General features: G+C 40.5%; 1 protein-coding gene across 8 annotated transcripts in view; it reads right to left on the bottom strand.

The window, feature by feature from the left end:
- Positions 1–20,073, bottom strand: part of ERBIN (erbb2 interacting protein) — a 108,287-nt gene that overhangs the window by 54,320 nt on the left and 33,894 nt on the right. For 5 of the 8 annotated variants that reach the window (XM_040977616.1, XM_040977620.1, XM_040977619.1 and 2 more), the window contains exons 2-6: positions 11,380–11,427; positions 6,836–7,057; positions 5,607–5,724; positions 1,693–1,771; positions 897–986 (exon numbers count right to left, since the gene is read on the bottom strand). In XM_040977616.1, coding sequence (XP_040833550.1) covers positions 897–986; positions 1,693–1,771; positions 5,607–5,724; positions 6,836–7,042 — 494 coding nt within the window. In that variant the 5' untranslated portion in view covers positions 7,043–7,057; positions 11,380–11,427. Of the gene's footprint in view, positions 1–896; positions 987–1,692; positions 1,772–5,606; positions 5,725–6,835; positions 7,058–11,379; positions 11,430–20,073 lie in introns of those variants that run through there. The other 3 variants (XM_040977618.1, XM_040977617.1, XM_040977623.1) reach the window with 2 other exon arrangements.

The raw sequence follows: 20,073 nt of genomic DNA, 5'->3' as shown, positions 1-20,073 counted from the left end.
TTAATATTGAGTATTATGTGCATACCAGTAAATTAACAATGACAGAGGAATACAGAAAAGTGAAAAAGGAAGACTCCTGGTGCTCTTTCTAATTCTGGGTGGGGTTCAGGAAGCAGGGGGAGAGTCAGGTAAACACTTCCAGTCCAGACCTAAGGGCATGCCATGACTCTCTTTCTGAACATCCGAGAAAACTGTCAAGTGTTGGCAGGTTAGATACGAACACGCCAACTCCAGAGTGCAGCTCTGAGAGAAAGAAAGGGAAAAGCAAGCAGGAGGAGAACTCCTGGCCTTTCTATGATATACACACTACTAAAACTAAAGAGAATAAGCAAGGTAAGTGATACAAATCCCAGAAATAAAAGAGAACTCAACAAAGTACACGAGTTATTTTCAGAGAAAATATAATCATAAAATTCACATTTGGTTCGACAGCACCTCTTCTAGTAATTAAATTCAACAATAACCTGACACCTATTATTTATTCATCTGCTTGTTTAAAAAAAAGCATGCAGACACTTAGAAAGGAATAGAGGTAGATTCCCAAAGTGATTTATTCTTAAGAATTAGAATATCAGTGAGGAAGACAGAAAAACCATTCTTAAATTATTATAGAATATGATAACTGCTAAGAAAATAGCATTTAATATTGTAAATTTAGAGCAATTAAACCTTTGATTTTTGCTAATTATAAAAAAATTTTTTTTTAATCTTAAACTCTCACGTAACTGTTTACTTTTGAAAATACGGTTAAACTCAAAATAACAAGATCCAAAAAATCTACAAACATCTCAATAGTCCAAAATAATTACAAAAGCAGACTCATGAAATTATAATTGACAGTTTTACTAAGGCAGATTGTAGGCTTGCAAACTTTACAAGGACTAACTGTAACTTACCTGCCAAAGTTAGCTGGCAAGAACTCAAGAAAAGCATCATTCAGATACAACTGGGTCAGGTTTAACAGCTGAGAAAATCCATCAGGGAGCCTATAAAACATACACCAGAATTAATAGTAGTATCTTCAAACATCATCTTTATATATTTATTCTGAAGTTTAACAAGTACAAAAATCCTCATGAAGCACAACATAACAAACTTTTAATTCATGTACTCCTCTACTGCACACTGCTCATCTTCCATCTACTTAGAATAGTAGAATACTATAACATTGAAAGTTGAACATTCAACTCAGTTACACTTAGCTATATTGGATTTAATTCACCTTTCCTATCACCATTTCATTTCTGCACAATTTAGTGCAAGGAAAATTTTGTTTAAAGAACAAAGTTGGGGAATGATGAAATCAACCACTTGGTTTGTTTTTTCTTTAGGCAATTTGCCTTCTTGCTCTTTCGCTTTATTTTTCTCAAGTCTGAACTTGTCATAACTCTTATTCGAAGGCAAAGACTTTCTTCTATTGTGCAAATAACTCTGGGTAAGGAAACGTGGATTCCAGTCCCATTTTCCAGTCTCATTACCTATCTGTGACAGATGGAGCAAAACCAGGAGTAAATTTTATGCTTGCAATATATGAGGCCAGAAAGATTACTTATAAAGGATCCTTTTATTCACTCAACTGAAATTTTGTATGAACTTAAAACTGATACAAATTTCTCATTAAAATGTTGAGTGACAGTTTCTTGCTGTTTTACAACTGCTATTACAAAAGTAACTTATTTGAGAAGAACTTACTTGGAAATAGGGTTTACACTGGCTTCCACAACTGTCAAAACTTTACAATTTTTTATATTTTCTGGAAACTCTTGTATTCCTAGAAAACGAACAAGGACCAAACTAAGACTATTACAAAGGCCAAAACAATGACAATAATATCAGTTAGCACATACATTATAGATGCCACAGTCAACTGCAACTGAACAGGAATTAAACACCACCACCATTTGTCATTTGTTTATTCCTGAAGCCTATGAGGCCCTTTTTCAGTTCTTTATAAAACAGCTACTACTTAAGTTCCTGTGAACTGTAGTCACTCCATTATTACGTAAGAATCTGCTGCTTCTGTCTATGTTTTGGTACGCATTATCTAGCCTGCCTTTTCTACACTCAGATCAACATTTTACTCAGCTTCTACAAGTCAAGGAACATGTGCTGTTTTACTTTCTGTGCCTGGTTTATTCAACAGAATATCTTTTAGTTCCATCCATTTTTATTCAAATGACAAGTTTCATTCTTCATGGCTGAATAATACCCATACACTATTTTTTCTCTATCAGTTCATCTTTTGGTGGGCATCTACGGTGATTTCATGCACTGGCTACTATAAATGGTGCTGCAATAAAGAGAGTGCAAATATTTTTTTCATATGTCGACTCCATTTCTTTTGCTCTTAGAATTTTTTTAACATAGACACCAGGAATGGGGGAGCTGATGTTACGACAGTATTTATTTCAGTCTGTTGAGAAGCCTTCACACTGTTTCCTGTAATTAGTAACAACTTTTATTACCATCAATAGTGTATAAGAGATTTTTCATCATATCCTTCTCAGTCTTTTAGTTTCATTTGTTTTTAATTGCTTGTTTCAAAGCAGTTATAGAAAGAGATACTCCATCTACTGATCTGCTTCACAAAAGGCGTGAACAGGAAGGGCTGAGCAAAGATGAAGCCAGGAGCTCCATCTGCACCTCTCCCACGTGGGTGGCAGGAGTCAAAGCACCTGGGCCATCTTCTGCTGCCTCCCTAGGCACACTTAGCAGGGAGCTGGACCACCGGCAGAACTGGTGCTACCGCCAGCACTGCAGATGCAGACAGCCTCTACTGTCCTACATACCAGCACCACCATCCTAACTATGGTCACATGGTATCTGGTTCTGGGGTGTGTGTGTGTGCGCGCGCGTGTGTGTATTTCTTTTTAAAGCTTCGAGTATCATTTACATATATATATATAACTGGATTACATTTTTAGACAATATACATATTTTTTTTTAATTCTATTTTACTTATTCAAAGGGAGAGAGACCTTTCGTGTGCTGGCTCACGCCCCAAATGCCTGCAAATGCCAGGGCCAGGTGTGGCCAAGGTGAGGAGCCTGGAATGTTACCATGATCTCCCTTGTGTGGGGCGAGGACCTGACTACCTGAACCATGACCAGCTGCCTCCAAGGTTGTACATCATCTGGACTGCAAGCAGAGCTTGGGGGAAATCAGAAACTCTGCAATGTAAGATGTAGGTGTCTCCAGTGGAGTAGTGGCTTCACTGCCACACCAGATGCCCACACCTAGAGTTCCTTATTCTGGAAACAAATCCTCTGTCATACTAATAACCCAAAAATATTCCTTCCCATTCTGAAGATTGTCTCTTTATTCTGATGTGCAGAAGCTTCTTACTTTGCTACAATACCCACGTTTCTAGTTTTTGTTGTTTATGCTTTTGGGGTCTAACCTTAAAAAATAATTTCCTAAACCAATGTGTTAAAGCATGGCATTATTGCCTTATTTCAGCAGTTTTTAAGTTACAGACTGATGTTTGTATCTTAGTTTTCGTATGGGATGAGCAGCATCCAGCCTGCAAACCATATAAGGCCCATGGCCAAAGTTAACACAGGCAGGATTCAAAATTCAAAAAGCTACAGTACTTTATAGCAGCTTGAGCTTATAAGTTAATATGGCTTGTAAATGACATTATAAACACCCAAATGATCCTTGACAGACAAAAGGTTCCCTAACATGGTGCATGTCAGAGGTATAGGTCGTTTCAATCTTCAGCATATGAATAATCAGTTTTCTCATTTTCATTTACTAAATGGATCATCATTTCTCTGCTATGTGCTTCTGGCATCCTTCTAGAATATAGAATCCCCTAGTTATAAATGACATAGTGTGATATCTGGTGTCTCCAAATGGTGCATATTAGAAAGAAACTAGAGCTGGAAGGAGACCTAGGACTTGAAGTCAGGCATTCTAATTACACTATGTAAAATGCCTATTCCCACTGTTTCTACCTACATATTTTTTAAAGATTTATTTTATTTGAAAGCCAGAGTTACACACACAGGGAAGGAAAGAGAGAGATATTCTATCTGCTGGTTCAAGGGTGCAAAAGTCACAGGTGAGCCAGTGCGAGGTTGCAGACCAGAAGGTTCGTGCAAGTCTCCCACAAGGGTGCAGGGCCCAAACACCAGACTCATTTTCCACTGCTTTCCTAGGCATTAGCTGGGAGGTGGACTGGAAGTGCACCAGGCAGAGCTTGAACGGGAGCCCAGAAGAGATGCCAGCAACCACAGGTGGATAATTAACCTGACAGTGTCAGGCCCCTTGTCTATTTAAGATATATCTGACAATGTCAGACACACACACTCACACATTTCTTCCATCCACTGGTTTACTCCCAAAATGACAACAATAGCTGAAGTTGGATCAGGCTGAACCTGGAAACCAGGAGCCCCACACAACTTTCCCACACAGGGAGCAGGGACCAGGCACCTGGGCCTTTCTCCACCTCTTTCAGAAGCATACTTCAAAGACCAGCAGTAGTGTAGCCAGGACTGGAACCAGTGCTTTGTATAGGATGCTGGCAGCTTAACATGCATTGTCACAATACTAATCTCGTAATTTTACAAAGAAACTGTGGTGTATCTATGCCATGAGTAAACAAATAGCTAAAAGAATTCAAAACAACATATTAAAGCGATACCTCTATCTCCCATGTTGACTGCAGTATTTTTCACACAGTCAAGATAATAGAATCAACTCAAGTCACAACTGATAAAGAAAATTGGGTTCTGGGTGTGATATAGTTAATACGTTGCTTGGAATGCTGCCATCCCGTATCAGAGTGGGTTGGTTCCAGTCCTGGCTCCTCCTCCATTTCCAGCACTATGTGTATGCACACTCTGGCGGACAGCAGCTACTAAGTCACTGAGAGTCACACAGAGACCCAGATTCAGTGCCAGGCTCCTGCTGCAGCCAGGCTCAGTCCCAGCTACAGTGGACATCTCAGGAAATGTGAGATGTCACTCATAAAAATAAGTATTTTTTTAAAGGAGGAAGAAAAGAACGTGTAGTATATAACACAATAGTATATTATTCAGCCTTTACAAAACAAAAAATTCCTGTCATTGTGACAAAATGGGTGAACCTAGAAGACATTTTAAGTGAAATTAACCCAGAACAGAAAGACAAATGTTCTATTATGTCATTTTCATATGGAATTTCATAGACAAACTCAAAGAAGCAGAGAGTGGAATGGCGGCTAGCCCTGGCGTAGCAGGGGAGGGGTTGGAAGATCTGCACATGTTGGGCAAAGGGCACACAACTTCAGCTAGGAGTCACGAGATCCACTGTGCAACACGCTGACTAGTTAACAACAGAAGAAAACAAAAGGTACTTACACAATATCTATCTGCTTCAAATTATTACAGATTTTATATTTGTGTAAAACATTCTAAGCCAAGATTTTTATTTTATATAAGCGATTAGAAACTTTAAAATGACTAAAATATCTTTACATTTATATAAAATGGATTTGTTTCCAGAAAAGCTAACTGAAGAAGTTACTACGTAACTTTTTAAATACATGTTCCTTTATGGTAACAAAAGAAATCGTAATAATGAATCATGTTTAGGAGGGAAAAAAAAAAAAACCTTACCATTTTTGCTGACATCCAGTTCCCTGAGATTAATAAGATTCGCAATGGATGCTGGTAATGTGGTTAAATCATTGTCCGGTAAACTCAGCTTGTGTAGAGACTGACAGTTAAAAAGTTGCTAATGAAAAAAAGGGAAGAAGTGATCTTCAGTATCTGTTCAGTTACCTTAAATATTTCATATATTACCTCTTACACAAATAAATACCATTAATCACGTTCAAACTGAATGAATAAGAACTACATAAATACCAGAAAAGATTATTTTGGTAATGGTGTTCATGGATCTAGAAACAGTTCAAACACGCATACTGATCTGCAGTCTTCATACTTAGTACAACTGGCTAAGGAACACAAATCCCTTGCTAACAACGCATTAAAAACCCTTTGTATACTAACACCTAGCCTGTACAGACATATATACAAACTAAAATCAGTACTTCAAGAAAAAATGGCCATACGCCAACAAGCATGTTTCTATCTGCGTCATTATAGATGTAGGATTCCCAATAAAATTGGAATTTCAAGTAAACAGGAACTTTATATGTATTTTTTTTCAGTATTGGAATCTGCTTTACGTTGAAACAGACATACACTAAAAAAATTCTTTATTCGTTTGAAAAGCCGAATAAGCTGGTAATCTGTTTTTATTACCTAAAAATTAATTACACACAAAAATTTGATGATGAGTATTTCACGGCAACGAGCCACTGTGCTCCTCGCAGTGACTGGATTTCAGACACAGAAGCTCTCAGGAACCAGTCCAGAAAGAGCTTGTTAAGTGCAGCAAGACACAACCTACCACCAAATACTGCTTAACAGAATTATGATGTGGTGATTTAAAAAAAATTCATCTTCAATTATAACAATAAACACCAATGATCAATTCTTATGAAAACCGGAAGAAGCAAGTCATAACTCCAGTTATCTGCCTGGTTAAATCCACTGCTACACAGCCTGTACAGTCTCATTACCTTAATGGCTGTAACATAAATGGAATTACAGAAACAATGCTGATTTAATCTCTATAGCTATCTAGTCAATTAAAACTTGGAAAGGCAGTTTAAAATTTAGTTTTTGAAAATGTGAACTGTTACACACGTTAAGATAAGATTACACCATAAAATGAAAGAAAGCAACACGTGAACACATATGGGCAGAATTATGATAACGTTAGGAAGATCGTACATGAAACAGAAAAGCAGGACTCTGGGAAGACAGCACTGACATACCTTTGGAAGCTCTTCAATTTGATTAGCATCTAAATATAGCTCTTCCAAAGTTTTTTCAAAGGTAAAAATCTCTTTGGGAACTTGTTCCAAACTGCAGTGGGAATAATCCAGGCTCGTGACAGTCTCCTCCTCCCCTCGAAGACAGCGACACGGTACCAACCGCACAAACAAACTTCGCTTTGTAGTCATTTTTAAACACTGCAACATTCACATTAAAAAGCTCTAGTTAAAATAGACATAACAAAGTTTCAGAAATCACTCCACGTACGGTAGATCACAGATGGAACTCATCTAAGATTGCTGTAACATTCATATCTCTTTTTTTTAAAGATTTATTTATTTTTATTGAAAAGTCAGATCTACAAAAAGAGAGACAGAGTAAAAAATTTTTCACCATTTGATTCACTCCCCAAATGGCTGAAATGACCAAAGCTGAGCTGATCCTAAGCTAAGAGCCAGAGACTTCCTCATGGCTTCCGATTTGGCTGCAGGGTCCCTCAAGGCTTTGGGCCATTCTCTACTGCTTTCCCAGGCCACAAGTATGGAGCTGGATGGGAAATGGAGCAGCCAGGACATGAACCAGTGCCAGTTTGGGATTCCAGTACATGCAAGGCAAGGATTAGTCACTGAGCCATCATGCTGGCCAACACACTTTTCTGTTGGATTTCAAAATACATTCAAGCACTTTGACATTGTGCAGTCAATCTGTGAAATAAGTATCTATGTTTCTACAGAAAACGAGAAAGGTCTGCTTCTTAAGTTATTTTTTTGTTTTTAAAATTTGCTTTCTTGTTTGTAATCTTTCTCTTTGTTTTAATTTTCTCCCTTTTGGTTTTTAAGACTTATTTATTTACATGAGAGTTACAGAGAGAGAAACACAGAAATAGATCTGACTGCTAGTTCACTCTCCAAAAGTCCACACCATTTAGAGCTGGTACACTCTGAAGCCGAGAGTCTAGGCTTCTTCCGGGTCCTGCCATGTGGATGAAGGGACCCAAGTCTCTGGAACATCATCTGCTGCTTTCCCAGGCACATCAACAGGGAGCTGGATCCAAGTAGATCAGCAGGGCCAGAATCAGTGCCTTTATGGGATGCTGGGACCACGGGTGACAGCTTTACCCACAAAGCCACAGCAACAGTCCCTGCTTCCTGGCTCTTCACAGAAAAACTCCAACATAATAAACATTTTTCTTTAAGTGCTGCATCTAAAAGTTCCATCAGTTAATTAAATTTGTAACTATGTGCAATTCTGAGTAGGAACCAAAAATACAAAGATACGTTAAGGTCTTCCTTATCATCCATCAGTAGATCAACACCCTTTAACTTTCCTATGATTTTCCCACGTGAAAATTTCCGTGTATTTCAAGTATATTTTCAGTAGTTAAACAGTGGCTTTATAGTTTTTGATAAAGAGCTTATAAGCCTTAAACATATTCAGATTACACTCAGGAGCACAAATTTATTTAAATAAAACATGGATTTCAATTTACCTAAGAAAAAAACAAGTCTAAATTAGTAAAAATTCTCAAGGCTAGTTTTATTAAATACAACATGAAAGCATTTACTTGCAACAAGGCTGAGATTACATTAGCAATGAAACCTATACAATAAGAATTTCTGATATTATCAATACTTTGCTATTATCAAATCTTTTCTTTAAAAACAAACAAACAAAGATTTATTAGACCTGGCGTGAGGGCTTACTGGCTAAATCTTCACCTAGCATCCATTGGGACCCCATATGGGTACCAGGTTGTATCCCGGCTGCTCCATTTTCCAACAAGCTCCCTGCTTATGAACTGGAAAAGCAGAAGATGGCTCAAAGCTTTGGGACCCTATACCTGCATGGGAGACCTGGAGCAAATTCCAGGCTCCTGGCTTCAGATCAGCTCAGCTTTGCCATTGTGGTCACTTGGGAGAGAACTAGAGGACTCCTTCTCTCTGCATATCTTCCCTTCCAATTTAAAAAAAAAATTCTTTAAAAGATTTACTGCACAAGGCGTGATGGCTTAATGGCTAAATCCTTGCCTTGTACATGCTGGGGTCCCATATGGGTGCCAGTTCTTGTCCCAGCTGCTCTATTTCCCATCCAGCTCCCTGCTTGTGGCCTCGGAAAGCAGTAGAGGACGGCCCAAAGCCTGGAATAGAAGGCACAGAGGAAGAAGTTCCTGTCTTCTGGCTCTGGCTGTTGGCAGCCACTTGAGGAGTGAAGCAGAAGACAGAGGAACTTCCTCTCTGTCTTTCCTTAACTGTATAGATCTGTCTTTCCAATAAAAATTAAAATAAATCGTGGGCCTGGTGCAGTAACCTAGCAGCTAAAGTTCTTGCCTTATATCCGCCTGAAATCCCATATGAGTGCCAGTTCATAATTTGGCTGCTCCACTTCCCTTCCTGCGCCTTGCTTGTGGCCTGGAAAGAGTCAAGGATGGCCTAAAGCGTGGGACACCCAAAAGAAGCTCCTGACTCCTGGTTTTGGATCAGTTCTGGCCGTTGTGGCCCCTGGGGCCTCAAATAGCGTGGCATCTTAACTCACTGCACCACAATGCTGACCCCAAATAATGAATGTTTCCCTAGGCAGATTACATACTAAACAACAGACTGACTCTAACCAGAACTAAAACCAAGTAACACCAGTGAGGCATTGGGCATCAATTATAATAAGGTATCCAAAAATTACACAAAATAAATAATTTAGCATAACATTTTTAAAAAATAAAATTTACTGGCACTGGCACCATGGCTAAGCTCCTGCCTGTGGTGCCTGCATCCCATATCAGCGCAAGTTTGAGTCCCAGCTGTTCCACTTTTTTTTAAAGATTTATTTTTATTGCAAAGGCAGAACACATTTGCAGAGCAAAGGAGACAGAAAGATCTTTCACCCACTTTCACTCCCCAAATGTCCACAACAGTGGGCACTGAACACATTCAAAGCCAGGAGCTTCTTCCTCCATGCCTCCCAAGCAGGTGCAGGGTCCCAAGGCTTTGGGCCGTTCTCTACTTCATTCCCTGTCCATAAGCAGGGAGCTGCATCAGAATTGGAGCAGCCAGCACAGGAACTGGTACCCATAGGGGATCCTGGCATTTGAAGGGGATTTAGCCAACTGAGCCATTGCACCGGGCCCACTGCTCTTCCATACTGCTTCTTCCTGTATAGTAATTAATATACTGGAATTCAGATCCTCCAAATGAGTTAAGATCAACAGGTATTTGCTCTGTACTTCTCCAGCTTTTACAAGAAACTATGATGTAAACATCACACGTCTTTTTCTAAAAATCTGTCAACAGACAAATATCCAGAAAAATTACTATACATTTTACTAAGTCATTTATATTTATACAAAGGCAAGTTTTAAATAAGAAAACAGTTCATCTAATAAACAAGAATTTAGTTGCTACAGAGAATTCAGTTTATACTTGTAAGCTTTAAGAGATGATTTTTTTAAGAAGTCCAAGTCAATGAATGTAACAACTCTTATTCTAGACATTTTAAGAATTCAACTGAGTTTAGGAGGATACTTAAGAACAATGGGAAGAGGGCCCGGCACAATAGTGTAGTGATTTAAGTCCTCGCACGTGCACCAGGATCTCATATGGGCACCGGTTCTAATCCCGGCAGCCCTGCTTCCCATCCAGTTCCCTGCTTGTGGCCTGGGAAAGCAGTTGACCCAAAGCCTTGGGACCCTGCACATGCGTAGGAGACCTGGAAGAGCTCCTGGCTCCTGGCATCGGATTGGCTCAGCTCCAGCTGTTGCAGTCACATGGGGAGTAAATCATTGGACGGAAGATCTTCCTCTCTGTCTCTCCTCTCTGTATATCTGCCTTTCCAATAAAAATAAGTAAATCTTAAAAAAAAAAAAAAACAATGGGAAGAATTCTATCTGCTCTGTCCAATATGAAAATCAATAGATACATGTGGCAAATTCAAGCTTAATATTAAAGTTTAATCAAATTTAAATCAAATCACAGTCTAGCACCATGGCATAGTCAGTTAAGCCTCTGCCTGTGGTTCTGGTTCATGTCCCTGATGCTCCACTTCCCATCAGCTTTCCGCTTATGGCCTGAGAAAGCAGTGGATGATGAGAGCAGATCATGTTCTGGAAAAGCAGTGAAGATGGCCCAAGTGTTGGAGCCCCTGCACCCACATGGCAGACCTGAAGAAGCTCCTGACTCTCGGCTTTAAACGAGCCCGTCTGCGTCTGTTGTGTTGCAGCTTATGGAAGATCTCTTTCTCATTTCTACTTCTCCCTCTGTAACTCTGACTTTCAAACAAAAATAAACATTTTTTTTCATCCAGGTGTGAGACCTAGAAAAAGCTGCCGGCTTCAGGCCTAGCCCAGCCCTAGCCATTTGGAAAGTAAACTACCAGATGGAAGATCTCTTATTATGCCTTTCAAATCAACAAAAAAATCCTTTAAAAAAAATTCAAAAGTAGCACAGTAGTATTAGAATCTTCTAATCACACTGGAAGGAGAAAAAAAGAATCCAGAAAAAGGGCACCAAAATAAGCTGAAAATTTTGTAACCAAAGGAATCAAAGCTACTTACCACTGGATTGGCTTGCTCTCCCTAGTGTTTCTTAATTGAGCCAACATTCTGTGGAAAGCAAAATGAGAGCCAAAATTAACAATAAAAATCGCTCTGCATGACTGCAAGAGATCACCTCTACAAATTCTGAATTACATCAAAAGATAAAATTCGGAAAATCTGATCACTGTAAGCTGGAAACAGTAAACAACAAACACCAACAAAAATAAACATGTATCTGGGTGCATTTGGTGCCCAGTTAGGACGCCACTTAAGGTTCCTGCATCTCCCATCAGAGGCTAGGTTCAAGTCCTGGCTCCACTTGCAATCCAGCTTTCTTCTAATGGGCGCTCTCGGAGGCAGCCCGGGTTCCTGCAACCACAGTGGGTGACACAGGAGGGATCCCAGACTCCCAGACTCCTGGCTCAGGTCTGGATCAGACCCAGCTGCTGCAGACATTTTGGGAGTAAATCAGTGGACAGAAGATCTTTCCTCCCTCTTTCTCTCCATTGTTTTATCTTGCATTTATCAGTACATTTAAAAACAACACACAAACACCAACCAACCAGAGGCCCTATTACAGTATAACCCATAAAGGTGCTACCTGACACTGGCATCCCACATGGCAAGTCTCTGCTGCTCTACTTTTGCTCCATGTGCCTGGGAAACAGCCAAGTAAGGCCCAGGCTCTAGGGACCAGCACCCACATGGGAGACCGCCACCTGAGGCTCCAGTACATGGAAGACTCACTCCGCTCTCGCCAGCTGTCTCTCCCTCTCTTCATGTAAACCTTGTCAAATAAATCAAACATTCACACAAATGTGCTAACTCAAATGGTTAACTTCTTAACAAGCAGATTTTCTTCAAACATTTGTAATCTACTAACAGCCATCATCTACATACTTAGAATAAGATTTTTTTCACATAATAGGGATTATAATTTACTGAGAATAAAATTTTTCAAACAAAGTAAAATCTAGTCACCAATTACTAAGTCTCAGGATTTTAAAAAAAATGTATTTTCAAACAGTTATAGACAGAGAGAGACACACACAGAGAAATCTTCCACCTGCTGACTTTCTCCTCAGATGTCCGCACGAGCCAGCACTGAGCCAGGCCCAAGTGAGGAGCGTCTTTCTAGGTCCTCCAAACGGGCAACAGAGCCCCAAACACTTGGACATTTTAGGGTGCTTGCGCCAGGTCATCAGCAGAGAGCTGGATACAAAGTCTAACAGCTGGGACTCAAGTCAGCACCTCACTGCATGCCAGTGCTGCACTTTTACATTAAGCCAAGGAAAGGCTGCCCCTAAACTTTAGTGTTTGACCGTTCTATATGGTAGGCACTATTAACTGCTTAGCGGGTTTATTTTCCATGAAGAGCCTTGACCACTCAAAAGCAGTAATGGCTTCAGCTAATTTCTCAACTTTGAGCTTTTCAGGCCAGAAAGAGTAGACAAGGTAACACAATTAAGATCAAAGACCTGTACAAACCTTACAAGTTTGTCTTGAGATGCATTGGGGGCTGATTCTGGGAAAGCATTTTTTTCGCTGATCAATGGGAATGAAGGTGTCTGACACTCCTTGCCTCCCATTTTTTTTACTTCAATCTGTATCGCAGTTCCTGTGCTGCAACAACCCTCCTCCATAAACCAACAAATACGAGGATTAAAAGCCTGCAAAATCTTGAGGCTGATATAATGAGCTGGGGAGCAATAACAGCAGTGCCCAGCAGTTGAAACAAGGTTAACCACACCTACTTCAGGATTTCTTTGCATGTGAGAAAAGTAAATCCCTTATTTGCTTAAACCATTTCCAGGCTTTCTAAACTTGCAGTTAATACATGCCACAACAAAACAAACTAAAACCCAAAACAGTGATCTTAATAAAAAGTATATAGATATTTTTCTTAAAAAATAAATCAGGCTGACAGCCATAAATGTTTCAAAATGATATAATCACTCTAAATATAGTTATCTGTCTATGATAAATAACTCAGGATTACAGAGTTATTTAAGACTTCACTGTAAATTCTACACATTATACACCACATACACAAAAATTACTGGACTACAGAAACTAGGTATTATACAACGTGTTTCCACCAACAATGAAATAGTCTGATAGACAGTAAGCTTCGGAAGAAAATGAGAAATTTGCATTTAAAACCTTGATCTGAAATTTCACAAAGATGCTGAGCAGGGTCCTGAGTAAGTAGCTGCATATGCACAGAGCAACAGGCAGAGATGCTGCGAAAGAGGACTCAGCACTGTTACTGGTCATGATGTAGAAACCACTGATTATATTGCCAAAAACAAGAACACAGATAATGCAATGGTTTGGATGTGGTCTGTTCCCTACGGGTTTATGTATCGGAAGCTTTGTTTCCAGCATGGTGATGTTAAAAGGTGGGGTCTGGTATGTGTGCCGGGATCCTTAGATCACTGGGGACATACCCTTGGAAGGGATTAAGATAGGTCTGAAATGAACACATTGTTGAGAAACCCTAAACTTAACTGGCAATGCAACCTTCTCTCACTTATATTCTCAGCATGATGCCATCCACTCTTAGGCCTCAACAGAGAACAAATCCATGCGGCCACCATATCTAGACTTTCAGCCGCCAGGACTATAAGCTAAATTCATCTCTTAGTAAGATGTTAGCCTCTCTGTACTGGGTGTGTTGTACCACCTCATTGTTTTTGGGGGGTTTTTTTTTTTAAAGATTTATATATTTATTTCTATTGAAAGGCAGATATACAGAAAGGAGGAGAAACAGAGAGGAAGATCTTTCGTCCAATGATTCACTCCCCAAGTGACTGCAACACCCAGAGCTGAGCCAATCCGAAGCCAGAAGCCAGGAGCTCTTCCGGGTCTCCCACACAGGTGTAGGGTCCCAAGGCTTGGGCTGTCCTCAACTGCTTTCCCAGGCCACAAGCAGGGAACTGGATGGGAAGCGGAGCAGCCGGGATTAGAACCAGGATATGGGATCCCGGGTGTGCAAGGCAAGGACTTAAATCACTACACTATTGCGCCGGGCCCTATTCCACCTCACTGTTTCTCTTTTGCATTTCCTAGATTACAGATAGTGTTGAGGAGCCTTATCAGTACCTGGACTTCCTTTAGATGATGATGCGGTTAGTGGTCACGTGCTTCATCCTAAAGGTGCAGGACTGCAGGAGAGAGGTCACAGTCTGGACAGGGCTCGTGCAGTGGGCAAAGCTGCACCTGCACCAGCAGCATTCATGTCCAGGCAACTCCACTTCCCATCCAACTCCCTGAATAAGAACTGAGAAAGCAGTAGAGCATGGCTCAAATTCTTGGGCTTCTGCAGCCACAGAAGAGACCCGAGGAAGCTCCTGGCACCTGCTTTCAGGTCAGTTCAGCTCTGGCCATTGTAGCCACTTGGGCAGTGGACCAGTGGGCAAAGATCTTTCTGTCTTTCTCTCTGGCTGTAGATCTGCCTTTCCAACAAAATCAGTAAGTAAATATATTGAGCTTTAATTACTGTCCTGAAATATCTAAGCCTTCACATATCATCCTGTCAATTGCAAAAATGTCAATTGCCAGTGGATGTAAGTTCTTTGTCTCTCCTTCTCTCTGTAATTCTGACTTTCCAATAAAAAAAAACAAAAGACTGGAAGTTACAGGGATGGGCACTGTGATGCAGCAAATTAAGCCACAGTGTGGGTGCCCAGACACCATAGGGAAGTGCCAGTTCGCATCTTGGCTGGACTACTTCCCATTCAGCTTCCTGCCAATGTGCCTGAGATGGCTGTGGGTGATGGCCCAGGTCCTCAATCCTGGTACAAACACTTCAGAAGACTGGGACTGAGTTTCTGCTTCCTAGCTTCATTGTGTTCCAGCCTGGCTTTTCTATGTTGAGAGTGAACCACTGATGGTAGGCGTCTCTCCTTCCCCCATCATCCATCTTCTCTCTGCCTTACAAAATGAAACCTTTTTTTCTTAATGGCTGCAAATCACACCAATGATTTTCCATGAATTTAAGGGCATCTTACAAAATTTCTCAAAATCTCAAGGACCAACATGATAATACTGCAACTTCTCTTAGGAAAACTCATGCTTTTCTGCATAAAAGGGCATGAACAATGGATGAGAAACATTCTAAAATTTACAAGAATGGATTTTAGGGGATATTGCTCAACCATTTTTATTCATATTTTTAAAATATTTTTATTTTATTGAAAAGGCAAATTTACAAAGAGAAAGATCTTCCATCCATTGGTTCACTCCTCAAACGGCCGCAACATCCAGAGCTGAGCTGAGCCAATCCATGCTGGGAGGCTAAGAGCTCCTTTTTTTCAGTCTCCCATATGGGTGTAGGGTCCCAAGATTCTGGACCATCAACTGCTTCCCCAGGCCACAAACAGGGAGCTGCATGGGTGTGGAGCATCCAGGACTCAAACCGGCGTCCACATGGAATCCTGGCGTGTGTAAGGCAAGGATTTAGCAACTGGGACATTGCATCAGGCCCCAGTAAGAATGTTTCTAATGAGAACATAACAGATATCTTAAGACTAGTCAACCAATTCACAATGATCCGTTATTGCACTCTGACATAATGTACCACAATTCCATACAACAAATGTGTAGAGATGTGAGAATGATCCCATCAGACCAAAGCCCATGCTGCATCCCTGTACCCACAACTTACAGCTGCTACTACCATTGCCAAGAGAAAGACTAAAGGGGATGCTAACAAAGAGAAAGATAAAGCACAAAGACCCCCAAGGCTTTCTGCTACAGCAGCTCCTCAAGAGCCAAAACCCAAGCCAGAAAGGACCCTACAAAACAGAAGAGCAGGCACCCTCAAAAAAAGCTGGTGCTGACCAACTTGGGGACAGCCTTGCAGAAACTGGAGATGCCAAGTGAAGTGTATGCACACTGTTGATAATGAAATACTTGTGGTGACAGTATAGTTTTCTAAAAATGCAGGACATTCTTCTACTTTTCTAAAACTACGCTGTTCTCATAAAGAATGCTTCATTGTTGTTCTAGAGGAAGGGGAAAACACCTTTCCTTTCTGGTTTTGAGAAACTTCCTCTTAGCTCCCAGGAGGAAGGACTTGCTGTCACTGACAGCCAGCCATCAGTGCACAAAACCTTGTGGTATGGAAAAAAAAATCATGTTTTATATTCTCTTCCTCCTCCTGTTCTTCTGCATAGACTTAAGTGGCATAAACCCAGGGAGCTTTGGGACCAGACTCAAAAAAATCTATTGCCAGTATGACAGGCATTATAGATTTGAAAGTGATACCAACAAGATGGTGTCCTTCCTCAGAACAATTCCTTTTCTAGACTGTCTTACTTCAGACGGATAATTCTGAGATTTTCATTTCATTTCCTGCATCACAGTTGACTTGTGAAAACCTGTTAAACAACATGCTAAATAGGGAAATGCCAATCCTCAGTTTAAATAAACTTTTCCTGCTCAGATCATCAAATGAGCATTTCCTGGGTTTTAGAGTAGCTTTCCAAATTTGGAGTTTAAAGCTTTTTGCATACTGTTAATGATTATATACCTTTGTCCTGTCTTAATACTGTAACTGTTTATGAAAAAAATCTTTAATAAAGTTATGTACAATTTAGGTTGCAGAATTTGTTTTCAACTATAGATCATTGATGCATGTATAGCTTTGCTTTGCAATAAGCACAGTTGTGCAAAAGAACCTGCTCAAAATAGTGGCCATCTTCTCTATCGTTCATGTTAGCAGCAGGTAACATGGCTCACTTGATTGCAGCAGACTGGAAAGGAGAAGAGCAATTTACTCAAGCTAGTCAATCATTTCCTCTTTCCCCATGACAGACCAACAGCGAAGTATGTTACTACATTTACAAAACGTTAACATCTCAAGCCAGGATCTGTGGAATTACTTCCTTCTCAGCATATGAACACAGAAACAGAATACCCCTCTGAAGAGAAATAGAAGCGTTGTGGTCCTGGATTCCTGCTGGCTTTCTAGCTTTCTACTCTAATAGCTACACTGTAGCCTGGTGCCCAAGTGACACTACCACACTACCACATCCTTTTTAATACGTGATTGTTACTGGTTTCTGTTACTTTCATCCAAGGAGTCCTATCTCACACTTTACCAACACAGAAACCTCAGGGATGAAAATCTATAAGTTCAAATAAATGAAATTGTTGTCAATTGCTTTGCAAACCACCCTGTCTTCATCTTCTGACCCATTCTCAAAATCTGATGCTCATTCTTCTGAGAAAGGAACTTTGCATTTCAAAGTTGAGACCTCTACAGAATCTGTGATTGTTGCAGTCTTGTTCACCACAATCAGGTCAGACTTACTGTTCATGTGGTGGTTTTATTTTATTCATTTATTCATACCAAAAAAGAGGTATCTTTCATTTTCAAATTCATTCCCTCAATGTCCACAAGAGCTAGCCCTGAGCCAGGTTAACAGCCAGGAGCCAGGATTTCTACCCATGTCTCCCAAATGGACGCCAGTGGCCCAAGTCCTTTGGCAAACACACATTTTCTTACAGATATGACCAAGGAGTTGGACTGGAAGCAGAGTAGCCAGGACTCCAACGTCGGCTGTTGCTGTCCCAAGCAGCACTCCACAGCAGCCCCTAAAACTACTGTTTAGGGTTGACAGGCACAAGAAAGTCCAACTTATATGCCTAAATAGCATCAGTCAATTGTTTAGTAACTATATTTGATTTTCTGATGCTAGATCCAAGTGATAGTACAAGAAAAAATATTTGCTGAGTCACTATTAGGAAGATTTCATGTTTGCTGTCTCAGGGAGTTTCTATTTCTAAATGAAACATAGAAACAAGTATTCACATTCATATAAGTACGGCACAACCATCAACAAGAATACAAATTTGGAAAAAAGCATACAGAATAACACATATATAAGCCAACAAAGTAAACAAACCAAGAGACAGACTAGCTCCGTGTACAGAGAAAAATAGTTGCTAGTAAATGAAATCTGGTAGGTGGAGGCAGATTTTAAAATGTACAGAAATGAGGTTAGGATGGTTAGCAGGAAGTTTAAATGGTAACCAATTTGTTAGACTTTTAGGGGGACAATGCAGTGGCTCAGCAGCCTAATCTTCCAATGCCGAGTACTAGTATCCCACAGGGACACTAGTTCGGATCCTGCCTGCTTCACTTCCCATCCAGCTCCCTGTGTGTGGTCTGGGAAAGCAGTGGAGGATGTTCACAAGCTTTGGGATCCTGCATCCATACCAGAGGCCAGAATGAAGCTTCCTGGCTCCTGGCTTCAGATTGGCAGATGAACTCAGCTCTGCTCATTGCAGCCATTTGGGGAGTGAACCAGCAGATCGAAGATTTGTCTCTCCCTATCGTCTCTCCTTCTCTCTGTAAAGCTGGATTTTCAATTAAAAAAAATCTTTTTTTTCAATAAAAATAAGTTTAAAAGAAGTTTTTAAAAGCAAAGAATAATTCAGTACGATTACTTCAGATAGATCAATCTGATAGCTACCACTGCAGAAAGTATTAATATTACTGAGCCAACACCAGCATCATTTTACACAAGTAGGAAGTCAAAAGTAAAAGAAGACAATCAGCAAAAATTTGTTCATCATTTACCTCATGAAGTTTTACTTACTAAATCCTTAAAATATCTCTGTAGCTGATCATGCATACACTTCACAGAAAGGGTAACAAAATCAACACAGCAGCTAACTTTTCTATGCCAGAATGACGATAAAGTTCACACTTGAATCCAGTCTCCCCCACATTTCCAAATGCACTGTTTCCCCACACTGTATCCCCAATTGTTCATTTCACAGAAAAAAAAAAAAAAACGTTTTCCACTTAACAGCACGGTCTTCATATTGCATTAGATTATGTAATTTGCAAGTCCTTGCCTTACACGTACCAGGATCCCATATGGGAGCCACTTCTAATCCGGCAGCTCCACTTCCCATCCAGCTCCCTGCCTGTGGCCTGGGAAAGCAGTCAAGGACGGCCCAAAGCCTTGGGACCCTGCACCCATGTGGGAGACCCGAAGAGGCTCTGAGCTCGTGGCTTCAGATCGGCACAGTTTCGGCTGTTGGAGGAGTGAATCAGCGGACAGAAGATCTTCCTCTCTGTCCTCCTCTCTCTATATATACCTGACTCCCCAATAAAAAATAGATTAAAAAAAAAAAAGTAGTGCAAGTCTGCCTGTACTTCTTATTCATTTGATAAATGCAATTTGAGATAGCGATGTTACCATTTTCTTCTAGAGAGCCTCTCACAATCTGAGAATTTCACCTTGCCTAATTAACACTATTTCATGTATTTAAATTTATTTTCATGTAAGATGTCTTAAACACAGCAAATATACTTCGTTTCAAGTTCAGTGTAGGAAATAATGACCTTTTTCCAGAGCGTAAAGAAAACTGTGGTTGGTCTTGAGATTGATGGTGCTCACCACAACACTTTCCACTCACTGATTTTAGATCCTAATCTCTAACAACTGAGATTCCACTGTTTACAGTATGAGGTGTGCAGTAACTCAAACCTTCCCAAAAGCTCTCCTACACTCTCCTCCAGGGGTGCTCCTCCACTTAGGATGAGCACTGGGAGAGAAAACAGAAGTGACAGGACTTCCAGGACTGGGCTGAAGGGTAATAGCTTCTGCTCAGGCCTTCCCCCTTTTGCGCAGTCTCCTGCCTGTTGGAACCCAGCCAGTCGGTGCCTGGGCTCACAGCCCCTGGTGAGCA

Source organism: Ochotona curzoniae, unplaced genomic scaffold (assembly GCF_017591425.1).
Source record: "Ochotona curzoniae isolate NIBS_2020 unplaced genomic scaffold, NIBS_Ocur_1.0 contig_2754, whole genome shotgun sequence".
NCBI classification, from domain to species: Eukaryota; Metazoa; Chordata; class Mammalia; order Lagomorpha; family Ochotonidae; genus Ochotona; species Ochotona curzoniae.
The sequence above is the reverse complement of the archived record's forward strand: the minus strand, read 5'-3'. Positions and strand labels throughout refer to the sequence as shown.